Source organism: Ixodes scapularis, unplaced genomic scaffold (assembly GCF_016920785.2).
Source record: "Ixodes scapularis isolate PalLabHiFi unplaced genomic scaffold, ASM1692078v2 PGA_scaffold4__175_contigs__length_147842914, whole genome shotgun sequence".
NCBI classification, from domain to species: domain Eukaryota; kingdom Metazoa; phylum Arthropoda; class Arachnida; order Ixodida; family Ixodidae; genus Ixodes; species Ixodes scapularis.
In genome coordinates, this window is record NW_024609879.1 from 25,802,412 (window position 1) to 25,822,645 (window position 20,234).

Here is a 20,234-nt window from a genome sequence, read left to right on the forward strand (position 1 = left end):
ATGCTGCAAGTAATAGAGTCGTGTATACGTACCTTTCGAAGCTATTCAAAGTGTGTAGGTTTCGCTCGATGCCCACGGGCCACGAGCACAGAGTGCGACGAATGCCAATCATGCCGACAGCGCGACCAGCGCGACGGCGCCGGCTGGCTGGGCTGGCCGGGTCGCCCGGTTGGCCCGGTGCCCGGTCGCGCAACCGACGCCCGCCCGCTGCGCACTGCGCCTGCGCATGCTCGGCTTGGCAACTCTCTCAGCGCGGGGCGCGGGCTCGCCGGGCGGCCGGGCTCGCTTCCTTTGAAGTTTGAACAGTTCGAAGTTCAAACTGCTTCCGGAACGCGAGCTTGCGCGCGCGCGCGCGGGTTGGCGATGGAAACTAATTTTCTCGAAAAACGAGGCTGTAACGTATCGTTTGATGGCGCAAATGCACGTATTTTTCACGTCCTTTTTTGTACAGTGTGTGAATCTCGCGAAACAGGCGACGAAAAGTGCTGGGTGAAATGTGCTCGCATGTCGTCGTGGATTTTGTGTACCACGTAGGATTACACAGAAAGGTGGGTCAATATCGATAAATGTGCGCGTAAGAAGCAACTACTTGCACGTGACCTGTCAAACCTATTCACCCTCATTATTTTATCGTGCGAACCGACATTGTCACGTATCGCGTTCGATTTCGGTCCCAACACCGGTAACTTCGAATAGTATATCGTGTTTGATGTTGTATTTCTCACGTCGTATTCTATGTGGTGGTTGTGTACCAAAACCGATAGTTTCTTGTTGTATTGCGATGTTGTGTTGCAACATCGAATTGTATCCCGGTACGTTGGGTTTATCGTTTGGCGATCAACTTTTGTTGCATTACAACTGCAATAAACATTTGTTGGAAAACGATCACTCCAATGAGCACGTCGTTATTGGGCTTTCTCATTAAAAGGTAGGTCGCGGCGGGTGTTCCGGCTAGTTATTCTGAATGGGTTGGTGGTTGTCTAGCATTTTAAGCGCGTGAGGCTGTGTGTACTGTGTGCCGTACTAACAGCTGTACATACTTGCACTGTCGATCAATGTGAATATGTTCGCAACGCAGAACGTTCATGTCATGTGTGATTCCACACCCAATATATTTCTCGCGTATTGCCGTGTGGATATGCCAACGTAATTCATGTTGGTAACTTGGTATCCGCGTTCTGAGATATATCCACGCGATATCATATTGTATTCTCCTTTGGTCCCATGATTGACGACCGATATTTGTATATTGTGTGGCCGTACAGTATGTCCATGTCGGTTCCCAATATGCACGCGACGTCGTATTCTATTCCAATAACCGTAAGTTCTATCGGGATATTGTGCTCCGATATCGTGTTGTATACCAATAACCGCAAGTTATATCGGGATATTGTGCTCCAATGTCCTGTTGTATACCAATAACCGCATACTATATCGGGATATTGGGCTCCGATATGAATCCCCATCGTGCGTATTGGGTTAATCGGATAACAATAAGTTTTTATTGGTTTCCATCATCTTCATTGGAATACAATATTTCCAATAAGCCGAGTTCATATTGGCCTTTTTCAATAGGGGAGACTTACCACGGCGACGAATCATGATCTCTTGTGCCCTTTCTTATATACGATTGCAACTAGGGCACCTGGCTGCCACGTTCCTGGTCGTGTGAGCCAGCACGAGAATTTGCACGCTAGTCAAAGTTACCTTGACGTGCAAGATGTATGGTCTAGCACTCACGGGACGTGAGGTCGCACGAGAACCGCTTGAGGACGTAATACTCAGTATCAACGTTTTGTATCACATCATCAAGACTTGAAAGTAAATATTTTGGTGGACATCCACCGTTTTAGGAATGATAAAAATGTGGAGGCAATGGCTCTAACCCGCAAGTAATACAGTAATGAAGATCCCAACGTCTCGAGGCCAGCTTGGCCCCTCGATCAACGGGTGACAGTTTTTGTTCTTGTTGTCGTTATTCATAGTGCTTGGTGTTGTCGTCTTCTTTTCAAGTGGCGGTTGTTTTTTCGTGTTTGTTGCTGATGAGGTTTCGCTCGACGCACCCCGCATGACGCATCGTGAACCAGACACGTAAGGGCTTGAAAACGATTCAGCTCACCAGTTTATGTTGTCTTAAAAGTTTTGAATGTGCAAAGACTCTAATAAAAAGGCGTCTTCGCCAGTTTTTCTCCGTGTCAAGAATAGAGCAACTGTTAAAGCGATCGTGTGACCCCCCTTACCAACGTGTTCTGCCATCGCGCCTCCTTGCACATCGTCATATTTGACGTGACAGTGAGGCTGGCATACGGGTTCCGGGAGGTGCCTACTTTCCCCAACGTGCTATAATAAGAATAAAAATAAAGTTTCATTGAATTAAAAAATTCCAGAGACAATAGTGCTGACCTACAAAAGCAGCTTCCTGCTTGTGCGTTGGGCCAGACAACCAGCAAAAATAGATTTACAAATAAGCTCTATGTAAACATGAAAATGCAACGAACGCCGGCACCATGCAAATAAGCAAATATGACGAATGTACGCTCAATACAAGAAAACAAAATGCCACAAATATGAACGCACTAAAAAGTTCTATTTCGAAAATACAATTCTGCAGCCAGAGAAAAGAAACAAAAATATTTGAAAAACTATGGGTCAAGGAGACACCCAGTCACATTGTACACTAGGTTCAAAACAATCAGCCAGGAACAGACACCACAAAACAAAATTCGCAAAAACAATTCTCTCAGAATTTTACGGAACATAGAAATGACATCATTATTTCAGTTGCTTTTTCCAGCATTCTTAAGCAGCTTAGGTACACTAAAGACTCTTGCATTTTATTGAAAAAGAAGGCATATTATATTATCTACATTTCTTTCCGTGTTGTGTTTACACTCTAGGGACTTTAAACCTCTCCGTTCGCCGTCATATGTTTATCTTCTTGCGAACCTGAAGCTTGAAAAGTATAGTCATAATAGCAATTTATAAGCGTAACATATGTCTTAAAGCTTGACAAAAAAAAGTCATTAGTTACTTCACTTTATCTTCTTGTTGTAACGTTTCGTAAGATGTTCCTTTGCAGTGTTGTTAATTCCATGTTTTAACACTTTGTGTATTGATTTTGTTTTGTATCACAAACCGTGCCCATATAAAGTAAACCCATATTGTAAATCGGATTCTGCTAAATATCTAAACACTAGTAATATTATCTTCATACTACGCATGAATCTTATCTTTAATAAACAAGCTGAAATGGCGCGCAGTCTTTTAGTTACATATTCAACGTGTTGACTCCATGATAGGTGTTCGTCAACATATAAACATAAGCATTTGACCGATTTATTATAAGGCAAGAGTTCGCAGTAACAATTCATACACTGAGACGACGAAGTGAAATTGAAGGTAACGATGAAATTCGTTTGTGAGCATTTCGGAAGAAAAGATATAGCTTAGTTTTGACAACATTAATTGAAATAACATTTGCATTAAACAATTCAATATTTATTTATATCTTTTTGAAAGACAAAACATGCCTCATCGTAGTTATCGTACGGTAAAACTAGCGCTGTATCATCACTATAGTGATGTATCTTAGACTACAACGACAAAATTCCTAAATCAGTTAGGTAAATATTAAATAACGTGGGCCCCAATTTACTTCCCTGTGGCACACCGCATTCTACTTCATCTCTACGTCTTACATTATTAAACATTTTAACTACTTGCAGCCTATTCCTAAGTAGTCCTAAAAATAATAAAAAAGGCCCTCTGAAACGTAATCTGCCAAGCTTATCTAGGATTAAAGAATTATAAGTAGTATCGAAAGACTTTTATGTATCTAAAAACACTTCATGCGCAATCTTATTGTTATCCAGTTCTTCGTTAACGCAATCCGCAAAATCGTCTAATAGTGTAATTCTACTCTTTTGTTGCCGGAAGCCATATTGGGCATTAGTTAACAAAGAAAATGTATCGCAGACGGTAGTCATCGTAATTTGTACCCGTATTTTCTAATATACAAGTTAAGACAGGTAGAATAGCAATTGGTCTTTAGCTTTCAATTCTTGACGTTTTCATTTTTGGTATAAAGGTCGTCCCTGGTGAATGGCTATTGACATAGAAATTATAATTCGCAAAAGGTCATATTTTGTTATAAGAGGCATGTACTCTGAATTAAAGCCTTGACTTGTGGAGTGACAGGAATTTGAGTAACCGGTGGAATTAAATTTTTTTATCTTCCTTTTGATGCGGCGACAGCCCCCCATCATACGTTTGGAAGACTAAATCTTACCGGAAGGACTACGCCAGCATCAATATGACGTCAAGAAGAATGAAGTGCAGGATAACGTGCTGGCAGAACAGGTTGCGAAGAAGGGGCACACCATATCGCATTCAACAAGGGCTGTATTTTTGGCACGGAGAAAAAAAACTGTCAAACACGCCTTTCCTTAGAGTCTTGGTACATTGAAAACACCAAAGCAAACATCAATCGATCAGCTGGGACAATTCCAAGCACGCACGTGTCCGGTTTACGATGCGTCATGCAGGGTGCGTCCAGCTATACCTCATCAGCAACGAACGCGAAGAAATAGCGGCCTTTTTAAAAGAAGACGACTATACCGGGCTTTATGACACTACCACAATGACAAAAACACTCAACTACGATCAAGGGGCCGAAGTGGCATCGAAACGTCGGGCAATACCTTTTTTTTCTTATCATCTAAACTTGGGTATCTTTCTAGTTTTGACTTTTCTCTGCTTTGTGCATTTTATTCGTCTCAACGCTTCAGGTACTTTCAGCATTTATTATTTAAAGGTTTACAGTGACGTAAACAGTTTCAGCGCACGTTAGCGCTAAATATAACTTTAAGTTTATTGCACGTTGATCAATCAAAGTTTAGAATAACATTTCTCCCCAACAAGACAAACCAAGAATCTCGCGCTCGTAACCTGTAACGATACCAAGATGTAGTCGCAGGTATTGCTTAACACAGAAAATACCGTACCATAAAAAAGAGTGCTTGGTCCTGGATAACTCTTTATATTTCTTTAAATGTAATAATGCGACTCGTTGGTCGACCGGTTGTGTCACATTCGAGCTGTCCTGTAGCGACCTCGGCCGATAGGTGCGTACCCGCCGTAAGCAGAAAGCTGCCGGCGATCGTTGCTCCTATTGGTGGGGTTTTGAAACAGTTTGTCAGATGCCCATTGCTCTCCCATAGGAGAAGTGTGGTTCGGCATAAAAAAAACTCGCAGTGTCGAGGACGTTTCCATCGTTCCCGGAATTCGGCCGTGGTTCTGAGAGCCACAATTTTCGAATGCGGATTCTCTTGGTTTAGCTTACTCCCACCTCCTCATGAATCGAGACGGCACCTCAAAGGGTTTGAGGCAAGCTTCAAAAAACATGTGCGCACCAAAAAAAAAAAATAAATTAGACACATTTTTGGTACCGTACCAAAAATGTGTCTCAAGTTGTTTTTTGGTGCGCATGCAGTGGCGACGACGCAATTTCCTTGTGTACACAAGCGTTAGGGTTGCGGTATAAAAAAAAACTATTTACTATTTTAGTGTCAACCTGATGGCCGTTGTTCTTATGATGCGCTTCTGATTTTACTTATTCTACTCAAGCCTGCTTAAAGCAAGACGCGAAGCTACTCCCGAATTATGTCATACATATTAACTTCCAATATTAGCATTAATATATTATAATGTGTTTTATATAGATATATTCATCTTTAGATGAATATCTCTAGCAACTTTTAGTAAACATATTTACGCACTGTATTAAGAGGTCGCATACTTTCGAACGTTGTGCTATTTTATCGTTTGTTTTGTTGTTTAATTTTGAATAATTTTCTTGCTTACCCGGTCACAGCAACCGTAATATCTGCGGGGCTTCTTCCGTACTTTTCAAGAACGTTCTTGAATGTTGTGTTTGCATCTGCATAGGTTCTATTGGCATCTGGCCAGCCGATATCGTATTCCACAAAGGTTTGCGCAAATCCCTAGAAAGAGAAACACATATTAAAGTGTTTAGTGAACGTGCGCAGACGATTATTCTTTCCAATATATTTTATTACTTTTCACGCTTTCGGCTGGGGAAAGAAATCGGCAAAAACAGAATTGTGAAAGCGACACCTACCTGTTCCTGTTGAATAGAGGTGAGCAGGAATTGAATGTTTGGACCTGACGTGTCTTTGAAACGCATGTTAACCTAGTTAAGAAAAAGAAAAACGTTAACAATTACAACATACATTCCAGAGCGTTATTGCGCAATGTGCCGTGTTTGCGATTTCGTTTGTCAAAATAACGTTCCTAATACTCTTTGAATAATACTTTTTGTCAATCCTTCCTACGCCTAATTTGTTAGTGAATATTTCTAGACCCGTAGCCAGAACGGTGTTTTCGGGGGGAAGCCGCCAGAAGTGCCAACAACGCGCGTTACGCAAAAGGCGCACGTTACTGAGAGGGTGCTTACATTTTTTTTTTCGCAAAGAATAGGTTTTTTATTAAACAATTTTTGTTTTTGAAAGGGGGGGGCATGGAGCTAGCGAATAGATGGCGTCTTTTATGCCTGGCATAACACTGGAGGTCCTTTTATTAAGACATGCAACTTAGTAGTAGAGAAGTGACTTATGGGAACCCAACAGACTGATCTTACCATCCAATTTCATTACGCCACCGCTGACGAAATGCACTCAGGGAACTTCAGTCTTTGTGCACGAAAGATGACCTTGCTGGAGCTATGCGTGCACAGGGCACGAGACGGCCCGACTGTTTTGTGTACTGCCGCCAGCCTCCACTGAACTCAACTTATGGCGGCATGACCCATGCGTGGAACGCTTAGTAAAATCTGTGTATTGTCATTTGCTTTAATCTTCTGAACGAGCTCCTCTACTAAGCGAGGGTAAATAATAAAATGAACGTTGAGAATGTTCATACAGCCGTAGGTAAGTGTTCCTCTTGATTAGTAAAATACTGAATTAGCGCTGACAATCTAAATCGTATATCACTGGTGCTTCTATTGTGATGTCAACGTTCGTTACAAGGTAGAAATTGCCGACGGCCAAACGTTATATTTCGCGTTTATGTAAAATAAGCTGTTTCTGCCCTCTATTTGCTTTGGACATGAATCCAAAGCACTCTTAATTTGCATCGACAAATCTCGCCTTCTGATCACCTTCCTATAAACAATTTCATTACTTTCTATTGTCCTTCGCTGATGAGCAGCTGGGCAACGCATGCATGCCTTTGCTGGTGGGGCACACATTCAATATTGAGAGCGAAAACGTCGTGTTCGTTACATGCGCCTGGATATTCCGTCTCACCCAAGCACTGCCATCGATTGATCTTACCGCGAGTGCGCCTTTTGGATGCCCGTGCCACGTCGCCACGGTTTAGCCTCATGGCCCTATCCCACATACAAGTGCGCACGTTTCAATAGGTGTCTTGTACTGCAAGCGACACAGCACCGTGCGCGCGAGCGCTCGTAGTGGTTTGTTTTGGCAGCTGGTGACCCGCCGCGAACAACACGCCGTACTTCAGGGGACGCTCAGCCATTTTTGACTCCAGTGTATCTCATCTCAAACCAATTTGACGGTATTTGTATGGTCAATAATATTCGATAGAGATCTTTAGATGGCCCCCTCTAAGTTGATATGGCGGATATTCATCCTGAAACCCTGCGTATTTGGTTAGCCTAACTCAAACATTTGTTGATGGCCTAGAACTTCATGTCTGTGCCTTAAATTTCAGGGCGATGTAGTTGCGCAGTCTATGGCCTAATTTTCGTGCCCAAAATATTCAGGCAGATAACCTCTATCAGGTTGTGTTGGGTGAAGCACCTTTACTTACAAGAAAAGCTCTCAATGACCTGTTGGAAGGCTTTAGTGCAGTAGCCTGTTTAGTGTGCAGAAGCAATCTACGCGAGTGTGATACAATAAAAAAACAGGCTTTTTGCTGAGGTGTCGGTTGCCATCGGCAAAATTTTCGTGAGCTGTCTGCTTTATTCTTGTGTACCATTGTTGAAATCAGCAAGATCCCTTCTCGTGCCTTAAAATTTGACTAAAATGACCGTTTTTGCATAACTTTCTTTCCAATTACATCACCCACTAAGGACACGGCGATACGATAGGTAATAATGACCCAATATCAGAATAACAAAACACTAATCATTTTATCGGCCTGATAAACTCCCCCCTCTTCTCTCATCACGTAATTTGGGGAAACGTGTGTAGTAAGAAATCAAGCACATAAAACCTCGTATGTAAAGTAGATTGTTCTTAAATTTCCTATCCGTTTTTATATAAAGTATTGAAAAACAATAATCATAATCAACTAATAAAACCTAGCATAAATTCAATCAAACTTTATAAGGCCTATTAACTAGTCATTAATTGCAAACCCTCGACTCTGGCCAAAGGCACAACACAAAAGCACGCAGTGCTTTAGTGAGCCCACTACAAGTGCTCCCAAAAACGACCAATTAAGGTTTTTTTTTTTTTTTTAATTCCGTCTCCCGCTGGCATAAGATCGATAGGTACCCAAAATAATGACACATTCTTTTCACTCTTGGGTGGGAAGAAATAAACTAGCATACATAATTCAAGTGTTTACTTTTTGTCTGAGGGTTTAGATCATAATGTTTGGTACCCAGCTCGCCATGGACTTTCTCTTCTGACACCGATGTCCCGGTTGCAGTATTTAGTGAGCGAAAAATATGACACAAAAGCGAAATCATCAGAAATGGTCGCAATCGTCATGGAGCTTCAAAGTAAGGCCGCAGCATTACTAAGAGAAAACAAATCGAAACGCCTCCCTCCTCCAGCCCATTCGACGGGAAAATGATTTCGCCTTTTGTACACACGTTCTCAATCCTGTGAGATCAAAGGACTTCTCGACTGGACCTGAAGAGTCTTCCCTGCCATGCGTATAAGAAGGACAGCGATAGCAATGATAGCGAAGCACTCAGACGGCGAAGCATCCAGCTTAAACATACCGATATAAACCACCTTCATCTCACCTGGGATTTTGAGGAAACCATATGTGTTCTGCTCGACACACGGCTCACTAGTTTTGAAAATGAATCGTTATTTAAATACGTCCTTGTTTTTTGTTTTTTTTTATTCGATTTTGCGGCCTCCTCGGCTGAAGTGCTCTTCGCACTTCGTTACTTCTCTCAGCATTCCGCTTTACGCCCACCAGTTTCGACCAGCGAGGCTTCGCTCGTCGGCGATAATTTTTTCAAAGCTTCTGTCGTTTAACTGTTGCTGAAGATATGACATGAAAGCCAGTACAGACTTTGTCATCCGGCAACACAAAACATACCCCACGGTGTGGGCACCTTCGCATGCTTCGTGCTACAAATCTGACCGTTATGCTGCAGTTCGTTGAGATTTCCGGCCTCCTTGGCTGAAGTGCTGATCAAACGTCTGTCACATCTCGCCGCATTCCGCTTTACGCCCACCAGTCTCCACCAGCAAGGCTTAGCTCGTCGGTGACCATTTTTGCGAAGCTTCTGTCATTTAACCGTCCATGAAGATCTAGCATCGGACCCTGTCATCCTGCAATACAAATTACGCCCCATAGTGGCGGAACCATCGCATCTTCGCTGCTACAAATCAGAGGGTCGCGCTGCACTTTATTGAGATTTGCGGCTTTCTTTGGCTGAAGTTCTTATCGAAAGTCTGTTAGCTCTTGCAGCATTCCGCTCTACGCCCACCAGTTTGGACCAGCGAGACTGCGCACGACGGCGATCATTTCTGCGAAGCTTCCGCGTCGTTCTACCGTTGCTGAAGATCGGACATTGGGCCCCTTCATCCTGAAACGCAAAATTTGGCCCGCAGCTGTGGCACCATCGCATGTTATGTGCTACGAAACAGACGGTCGTGCTGCTCTTAATAGGGAGTGGCGTCCTTGTTTGCTGACGTGCCTATCAAACGTACGATACATCTCGCAGCATTACACTCTACGATCACCAGTTTCAATCAGAGGGGGTGCGCTTGAAAGCGATCATTTCTGCGAAGCTTCTGCATCATTTCACCGTCGCTAAAGGTCGGACACCTGGCCCAGTTATTCTGCAACACAGTCTCTGTCCCACGGTGGCGGCACCATCGCATCCTATGTGCTACAAAACAGACAATTGTGCTGAACTTTTTTTGGATTTGAGGCCTCCTTGACATTAGTGCTTATTAGACGTCTCTTGCATGTCGTGTGTATGAACACTGCATCATTTTCTCTAAGTACTGTTTTCTTGGCCGCAATTCTCAAAGTGTGTTTTTGTTTTAATTGTTCAGTGTGCCTCCTGTCGAGGGCATCTCACTTGCTGCCTATCGTGCTCGTATTGGGTGCATTTTTTGAGCTCGCGCCGCAGATACAAAAAAAGTTTGTTGTCGCCTAGTCTTTGTTTGTCGCTACAGAAAATCTGATTGATATTCGCCACGGTGTGCGTTTGCTTCTTCTTCATTCTTGCAAACCATCTCTAGACGAATCCGAGGACCAACAAACAGTTAGGTGAACTTCAGTCTACGCTCGACAAACCCCTGCAGAGTACAAGAGACTACCATAAAGAAATTATGGAAAAGCTAATTTGTATCACAGTGGGCGTTCAGAACCTTAAAAAAAGAGTGACTCGGGTAGAAAAAAGTGAAAGCCGTTTACAACTCCCTGTAACGCCGAATCGGAGCGCAGCTCTTGAGGAGGAGGAGGGAAGGGTACTGAGGGGAGGGTAGACCCCTTCTCCTCCTCCTCCCCTCATTCTTTAATATGCTCCGGGGGGGTCACCTGACCTCAGGGGGAGGGGTTACGTGACCTCGGGGGGGGGGGGGACGGGGGGGGATCACGTGATCTCGGGGAGGGGGGCCACGTGACCTGGGTGCCACGTGACCTCGGGGGGTCACGAGACCTTGGGGGTCACGTGACCTTGGGAGGGATCACGTGACCTTGGGGTGATTTTGGGGCGACCTTCAGAGGGGTCACGTGACCTTGGGGGTCTCGTGTCCTGGGGGTCACGTGACCTTGGGGTCACCTTGGTTACGCCGACGGCAACGACGACGGCGACGGCGACGGCGACGCGGGCGCCGTTCAAGCCGGAAACGGGCGCCTAAGAGCTGCGCTCTCAAAAAAGGTGGACGATCAGTCATGGTTTCTGGACGACATCATTGCCATTGTACAGAATTTTAAATTACTCGATAACAACCTACGGAAGTTATTTGTGACGTAAAAATTTTGGAACAGTAGCAGGGCACGTGAATGTTCTTATAACGGCCTGCAATATTATTTTTGAATGGATCCTAAAAGAACGCGGGGAATTATAGGATCGAATCGAGCAAATTGTTATCGATATTTTAAAAGGCTGTTAAAGTATACCCCGGCGAAATTGTACGAGCACGTCATATTGCTAGAAAACGGGATGGGTTCACTCGTGGGGTTGTAAATTTTCACAGCTTTGAAAAAAAAGAAAAAAAGAAACAAGAATTACAGGGTAGAGCTCCGACTTCACGGAACGTTCCGTCGCCAAATGTATAGATCGAGGAGCACTTTTTTTTTTAATATTTTGAAAGCAAGAAGGAAGCAATGAAATTTCGCAAACCGCATCGCGAAGCTCTCAAAAGAGCACGACCCAGTTTTGATAAACTGTTCATTGACGAAAATTTGTTTTGTGATGACTTCCACCTGAGTCAATTCGTTGAATTACTAAACGCGACGTCCAGTCTTGTGCTTCCAATTGTAAATGAGCGCGATCGACGGTCTAGCCGTAATTGTAAGGTCTCCAGTTGAAGTTCCTTGTTGCCAATTTCCGAAGTTCGTTATCAAAGCAAGATGAGTCTAATGATGCTGTTGAAATATATTGCCCTCAGCTTAGTTTATGGACCGAAACGTGGCTTTGAAGTAATAAAACTAATGGCCAACAATCAGTACAAAGTGGCCTGACCATTCACTGGACAGACAGATTTCTTTCCCGAGGAGCTGGCGTACTTGTGGCAATTATAAAGTAATTCGTTCAGGAAGTTCTCAGTTTACAGGCTGATAATAAAATATGTTTTGTTCGAGTCGAGCTTGCATTTTTTCATATCTTGATAGGCGTTTCTTATAGACCCCAGGTGGTGATGTCATGTTCATTTAAAGATTTATAAGATTCTTAATTTTGTAACGCTGCGTTATCCTCAGTGCGCAGTATTTTTTTTGGGGGAGGGGATTTTATTTACCCTGGAATTGAGTGAACTGATTGTGCGTCTGGTAGATATAGCAGAAATATTTCGCACTATAGAGACTTCTTGGACCTTTGCAGAGGTTGTTCACTTCATTGAGTTGTGTTAGTTTACACGCGTGAATATTCTGTTCTTGACTTATTTTTTGCATTGATTCCTGACCTAATATCATCTGTTCATGCCGTTGATGCAATGAGTGATAATAAAATTGTCTTGGTAATTGCGAACATTGATGTTCCTGAAAAATGTTGGAACAACAAACTCATTTTTAACTATCCTAGAGCATATTCTTCTGAGCTCACTTAAACTATTCAAACGTTCCTCCTTGACTTTCAGGGTTCCTAATATCTCAGATCAGTAAAATAGAGCTGGAGCGTGATCAAAAACAAGCTTTTAGAAATTCTGAATCTATTTATCCCAAAAATAAAAATAACTAGCTATCAACAGTTTGGTGTACTCGGCAATTAGGAAAAACGTTTTAATAATAAAAAAACGACTTTATTTGGGGGCAAGAATGGCGAACATAACAGATTCGTTGAAGAAAAATAGCTAAGCCATTCTAAACTTTGGGAAGATAGAATTAAAAATCCAAAGGAGCGATTCTATGGGGGAGGCTTAAAAATTCTTGAGCTCTAATTCTAGAAAGTTTTAGAAAATCATCAGCCCCCTGAAAAATGAGCACGCTTTACGTAGCCTTATTGATGTTATAATAACCGGTTGTCTAACCTGGAAAGTGCAATTTATTTTAATCAATTCTTGGGTGAGGATTTTGACGAAGATTTCATAACTCTGCCTTCATACAGGTTTTATTTTATTTTAGCAGATTTGTTTAAAAAAAAGCCGTGAAAGTTGCACTTAAGCGGTTTGTGCGGGTGAGTTATACGGCCAGCGGGACATAGTATAGGGACTAATCGTAACAAGTAGTTGGCCAATTATTTAAAATTCGTTAATTAACGTTTTAATTAATTAACATATACTATATGGTTCCAATTAGGAAGTCATTTACTGGTTTTAGACAAGGTTGAGCAAGTTTCTAATTGGAACCATATGTCTGTTTTCAATACCTAAAAGTAAATGAACGAATTCTAATTAATTAGCCGATTGATCGTTACAGTTAGCCCCCTATACTATGTCCACTTGGCCGTATAATTTCCTGCGCAAACCGCAGAAGTGTGACTTTCACGATTTTTTTAAAACATATCTGTTAGTTAAAAACAAGACGGTATGTTACGTATACCAGAATAGTGCACTTCTTGATCAAATAAGCGTCGTGTCCCACGGGATTAGCCAGCCTATATTCAACGCACCAATTTTCTAGTCCGGGAAGTAGAGGTATTACGTCCAAACGTCTAAAACTCACTTTGCCATCCTCCAGTATCCTGCTGCCAATATTAACCTAACAAAGTTCAGATCAGGGATTACCACTTAGAGGCTGGAAACACGCAAAGATTATTCCTGTTTTTTAAGTCTGGAGACCTCATTTCTCCTAATAAGTATTACCCCATGTCTCTAAGCAACCCACCCCGAACGCTCCTTGGACATCTTATCTCCAGTCACGTCGTTAGTAGCCTCTCAGGTATGCAGTTTTCTTCACTAACTAGCCCGGTTTCTGTAAAAGAACGATCATTCGAGACTCAAAGTTTTTATTTCTTAATGATGTGCACGACAGCATCCACTGTCGTACAAAACTGATGCTATTTTTCTTGATTTTTAAGGGCGTTGGACCGTGTCCCTCACCTGCGTTTAATAAAAAAAAAAAAACTTAGGAAGCTCTTACTTTCAAGCAGTCAATTCTTGTATGGACCTAGGCACTCCTTCGCGAGAGACCCCAATCAGTCTCAGTTCGCAATGACTCATCTCATCGATTTATATTAAAATGAGAAGCTCCTAAGGGATCGGCTCTCGACCGCGTTTCCACTGCCTCGACGCTCGTTCTTTATTTTGTTTAGCACAAGTTCGTCGATTACACGTTTATTTTCAGTTAACTCTACGTGCTCTCGACATCTTCATTCGTGAAAATATCTAGGTGTAGTAATAACTTAAATTTAGGCTGCAATCAGCATATTGAATACATTGTGTAAAAAGCCAATTCCACACCGGTTTCTCCTAGAAACAAAATATATTCAGCACATATTGATGTTCAGTGGGAAGCTCAGATGTCCTTCATTCATCGACGGTAGAATACGCTGGCATAGTATGGAGCTCCTGGCAAGATTACGTCATTAAAAAAGTCGAATATATCCAATACCAAACCGCTGAACTTATATTTTGAACTTGTTTTTTACGTCTAGTGTGACAGTTCTGAAATCTAAAGCTGATCTCGCAGCTTTTTCCGTCAGACTCAAAGTTTTGCGATTGATCCCGCTTCACCGGATATACAACCATAATGCGTATCTTAAAAGTCAAAGTTTTTCTCTCCCCCCCGGCCGCCCTCCCCTTCCCGAACTTTTTCCTATGTACAATCACCAGCACAGATTCCGTATGCCATCATGTCGCACCAAGTAGCCTTCCAAGATTCTTTTAAATCTGTTTATTATGAAATGTAATTACCTGCCGGAGAATATGGTAAATGCATCTGATTATTGTAAATTTAAGAGTCCTCGCGAAGTAATATTTCACGTACTTTAACCCCATGTACTACTTTAGAATGTAAATATTGCCGCGCGCGCACCTGACCAAGCAGCAGTGTGCTCGCGGCCCTATGGTTATCGTGCTTTCATTTCACGCAGAAAGCCAGGGTTTGATGCCTGGCCGCAAGTACACATTTTTGCTGACTCTGTAATGTCCTATTCTGGTAAATTCAAGAACCGTGTTGCTTGTTCTGGGTCAAACTTTTCTACGTGCCGAACCCTCTAGGCCGATCGTTAAAGAAACTCACGCGTGTACAAAAGGGCCTCCGCGTGGCCAGCCGAGGTCAGTCTCACCCCAGCGTCCGATCCGGCTGTTAAGCCTAGTTCGACGCCCGCGGCGCTCTATTACTATCTTGTTTCATTTTTTTTAAACAAAAGGTCGCGTCATTAAACGTTTAGTTTACTTCAGTTTTTGTCGCCTCGTCACTTGTTGTTCCTGACAATTTGGTGGAGATGCGGGGTATCGCATTCTATGCCCGCGGAGCGTACCCCTCCAAAGACATCCCTACCAAGTGAGGTGCTCAGCCCCTGAAAACTACCCTCCACAGAAAACGCCGAAGCCCGAAGCAGCCGTCGTACCAGAGGTCAGTCCCCCGACTTTGGTCCCCTGCTGCAGAACCCAAAAAGAAGATCCCGACGTTTACCACCCCGACCGTCGTCGCCCTGCCCGTCGCTCCGCGAACTCCTACTCCCTTCCTCGGTTTAACTAGGACGTCGAAGACTGGATCAACCAGTACAATCGCGTGGACCGCCACAACGGTGGAGTAACGAGCAGCGCCTACAGAACCTCTATTTTTCGCTTGAAGGTACTACAAGCAGCTGGTTCGAATGCCACGAAGCCTGCGTCAGTTCGTGGGACCTTCACAAGAATGGGTTGACGCGTACCTTCACCACTCAACAAGAGAGAGGGTCGAAGATCTGCTACAATCGAGGACCCAGGAACAGAATGAGAACCTCGCCAGCTTCGTAGAAGACGTCCTACGTCTGAGCTCCCGCGGCGACCCCGTGCCCAGCGAGGAAAAAAGCTGTGCGTCCTGATGAGGGGCGTAAAAAGCGAAATCTTCGGCGGCCTCGTTCGTAATCCCCCGACAACAGTAGATGAATTCGTCGCTGAAGCCACGAACATGGAGCGGGCTTAGCAAGCACGATCGAACCACTACACTCGACTCGCCGGTTCCCATGCTACTTCGGCGATGGCATCATCAACACTTGACCTGGGCAGTCTCGGTGTCGATGACTTTCGCCAGATCATCCGCGACGTCGTTCAGGAGGATATCAAGAAGATGCTGTCAACTGCCGTTCGCCCTGCCTCGCTCTTCCTGTCCGAAGTAGTGCGAGAAAAGAAGCAGCGAGCCTTCCCGCTGAAGGCCCCCGTCGACCTGGCACCACCAGAACAACTGACGGTGAGCTACGCCGCCATGGCCCGACGACCGCCACCTGCTGCCCATCAACCGTTCTGGGCCACGACGACGGGACACACGAGCACGGCCGTACCCCCGACGTCTCGACAATCCACTTCAGTACGTCCGGCGAGAACAACCGGCGCCCAGGAACACCGACGTGTGGCGAACGGCTGATCAACGCCCGCTGTGCTACCATTGCGGTGAAGCGAACCATTTCTACCGATGATGTCCCTACCGCAAGCTGGGCCTACGAGTGTTTGCGCCCAACGACCATCGGCCACGTTTCGGAGAGCGACCTCGGGACATTGAGGACTACCTCCGCCGCTCTTCATCACCTGAATCCACTCCCCACCGGGAATTCCGTTCACCGTCTCCCCGACGCTCGCCATCGCATTTCCGCCGGTCTCGCCGAGACAACCTGTAACCCAACGCTTCGCGTTGTAAAAATTAGGGGCGGCAATGCCGGGAGGTGGCTTTGCCGAAGACGAACGACACCAAGATCCTCCAAGATCGTTAGAGCACTCCCACTCTAACGCCGCAAGCCCCGAAACGACGTTTCTGCAAGAGTGTCGAATAACCTTAACGTTACCATCGAAGTCCACGACGCGACGGCACTCATCGACACCGTAGCAGACTACTCCTCTTTGAGTGGGAGACTCTCGCTGCCTTCGGAAAGTTTCGACATCGTGGGACGGACCGCAGATAAGAACCGCCGGCGGACATCTCATCACACCCGTCGGCAGGTGCACTTCTCGCGTTGCCATCCACGGTGAAACCTGCCCTGTGAAGTTCGTCATTCTGCAAGACTGTTCAATGGACGTCATTCTCGGAATGGAGTTCTTGTGCGAATACGGCGCAGGAAACCTGTCCCATCGGCGGAAAATCCCAAAGTGACGTTAGGTTAACTGCCTGTCCTTACCAGTCATGTAAGCCTGCCGCCACTGTCGAGTGTCTTTGTGTCCGTCGGGACCGAAGAAGCCATCTACGGTGTAGCACTGTTGGAAAGAAGCATTCAACTTCTTCTTGAACGTGGGATTGGCATTGCAAGAGGCGTAGCTGAGCTCCAGGACGGGCGTACCGTAGCCCTTGTCACCAACTTCCGGCAAGAGTCGCAGCACCTTACAAAGGGTATAGCGGGCTACGTCGTGGGCTACGTCGTGGGAATTCAGGGCTGAGCCGCGATCGCCGTGATCTTAGAAGACGCCTCTCCGACGCAGCACAAGAGAACCACGCCGTCAGAGGTCGACATGGACCCGTCCCCCCCAGCCCCACAACGAAAACTCTGTGACTTTCTCGCCGAGTTCAGTGAGTGCTTCTCCACGTATTCAAAGGTTCGTCACATGACTGTTGCGAAGTATTGAATTATTGCTGATGACGACGCGCTTTCTGCTCATCGATCGCCGTATCGTGGCTCCGTGAAAGAGGGAGAAGTCATCCAGTAGCATTTCCAAGAAATGCTCAACGACGACATCGCCCAGCCCTCAAACAGTCCGTGGTCTTCACCGGTAGTCCTGATGAAAAAGAAGGACGGGACTCTTCGGTCCTGCGTGGACTATCGTCGACTGAACGCCGTGAGTAAAAAGGACGTTTACCCGCCACGCATCGACGACACTCTGGACCGGCTGCGGCGGTCCAGAGTCTTCTCACGAAAGGGACCGCGAGAAGACTGCCTTCGTCACGCCGGACGGACTGTGCGAATTTAAAGTGATGCCGTTTGGACTGTGAACAGCAATGGCGACGTTTCAGCGCGTTATGGACGCAGTTCTTTCCGGCTTCAAATAGCAAAGTTGTCTCGTCTATCTCGACGACGTCCTGGTATTCGCAAGCGAGTTTGACGAGCAACTGAGACGATTGCGAGCCGTGCTACACGCTCTCCAGAATGCTGCACTGACACTAAAGCCGTCAAAATGGCGGTGCGTTTACGGCAAGCCCAAATTCCTGTGCCATGTCGGGAGTGCTCAGGGTGTAAGCCCGGATCCTGCAAAGATATCCGCTGTCGCCAAATTTCCGAAGCCATCAGACAAGAAAGCCTTAAGAAGATTTCTTCGGCTGTGCGCTTACTACAGACGTTTCTTTTTGGATTTGGCCAAGGTTTCTGTACCGCTCACGGCTCACGCATCTGACGAAGGACGACGTGAACTTCCGGTGGGGGGAGCAGCAAGAACAAGCGTTCAGTGAACTGAAAGAGAAACTCCAGTCACCCCATATCCTTGAACACCTCGATCCATCAGCGGAAACGGAAGTTCACACGGACGCCAGCAACGCCGGACTCGCCGCGGTACTCGTCCAAAGACAAGACTAGGCAGATAGGGTGATCGCTTACACAAGCCGGGCACAGCCCAAGGCAGAAAAAAATTACTCAACATCTGACAAGGAATGTCTCGCTGTAATTTGGGCGTTAACAAACTTCCGCCCGAAACTGTACGGGATCTCGATCCGCGTTGTCATGGACCACCACACACTCTGTTGGCTCGCCAACCTCAAGGATCCGTTAGGACGCCTGGCTCGCTGAAGCTTTCGACTGCAAGAATTCGACCTAACCATTGTGCACAAGTCTGGCCACAAGCATAACGATGCCGACTGTTCGTCTAGGGCCCCAGTCGAAGCTCCTCTCGAAAGCACCGACGACGACGATGACGTCCGTTTTCTCGGCGCAATTACAGATACCGACATGGGTGCACTTTAAAGAAACGACCCGGAACTTCGCGCCGTGATCGACCACCTCCAAGGTCAAGGAAGTTCAGTTGCGCCTGTCCCGGCCCGAGACTTTTCAAGATTCGTTCTGCGGCGAGTCGTGCTCTTCAAGAAAAACTTAGGAACGAGCAACCCTGCCTGGCTGCTGGTCCTTTCAAGCATGCCACGATGACCCGACGGCTGGACACCTAGACTACAGCCGGACGCTCGCCCGGATTCGTGACGAGTACTTCTGGCCGAGTCCCGAAAACAGTTCATCGGTGCACAGGGTCGTGCCATGAGTGCCAGCGACGTAAGAAGCTTCCGACGAAGCCAGCAGGACTCCTGCAGCCGATATCTGCCCTGACTACGCGCTTTCAGCAGGTCGGAATGGATTTACTTGGGCCGTTCCCAACGTCGACGCAAGGGAACTGGTGGATTATCGTGGAGAGCGATTATCTTACACGATATGTCCGGACGAAAGCCCTGCCACCGGGAACAGCGGTGGAAGTCGTCAAGTTTTTCGTCGAGTCCATTCTCCCTCGACACGGCTCACCTGAAGTGCTGATCACAGATCGATGATAATCTTTCATGGCACAGCTGTCTCAAGAGGTTCTTCGACTCAGTCACACCAGCCATCGACAAAACACAGCGTATCATCCGCAGACTAACGGACTAATGCAGTGGCTCTACAAGACGATTGCCGACATGATCTCCATGTACGTCGACGCGAAGCAGAATACGTGGGACGAGGTGTCGTACGTTACGTTTGCGTACAACACAACAGTGCAAGAAACCACTGCAGTGACGTTGTTTGAACTGGTACACAGCCGGGCGGTTACCACGATGCTTGAAGCCATGCTGCCTCACGTGCCAACCGATGATGGCAGCGACAACGTTCATCTGATCTTTCAACGCGCGGAGGAAGCTCGTCAACTGGCAAGAATCATGATTCAAGACCAACAGCGAGTCGACTCAGGCCGGTATAACCTTCGTCGCCGAGACGCCCACTTTCAACCCGGAGACCGGGTATGAGTTTGGACATCGATACGGCGCTGCGGTCTCAGCGAGAGGCTCCTGAAACGCTATTTCGGGCCCGACAAGGTCATCCGACGCCTCGGCGACATGAACTACAAAGTTCGTCCCGACGAAACGCTCCCATCTGCAAGACGCCATTCAAGACCCGAGGTGATGCACGTTGTCCGGCTCAAGCCGGATTACAAACGATAGAACTTTGGATTCTCGTCGAAAAGTGAACCGTGAACTATGGCTCGCGATTCTGCTGCAGTTTTGTTGTGAATTTGTGTTTTCGTTTTGCGCTG

The 20,234-nt window shown here is 45.8% G+C and overlaps 1 protein-coding gene across 1 annotated transcript in view; it reads right to left on the minus strand.

The window, feature by feature from the left end:
* The window catches only part of LOC115318457 (A disintegrin and metalloproteinase with thrombospondin motifs 16-like), a 212,994-nt gene that overhangs the window by 116,251 nt on the left and 76,509 nt on the right, over positions 1-20,234 (minus strand). The window contains exons 7-8 of the mRNA XM_040215034.1: positions 6,140-6,211; positions 5,863-6,002 (exon numbers count right to left, since the gene is read on the minus strand). Coding sequence (XP_040070968.1) covers positions 5,863-6,002; positions 6,140-6,211 — 212 coding nt within the window. The remainder of the gene's footprint in view (positions 1-5,862; positions 6,003-6,139; positions 6,212-20,234) is intronic.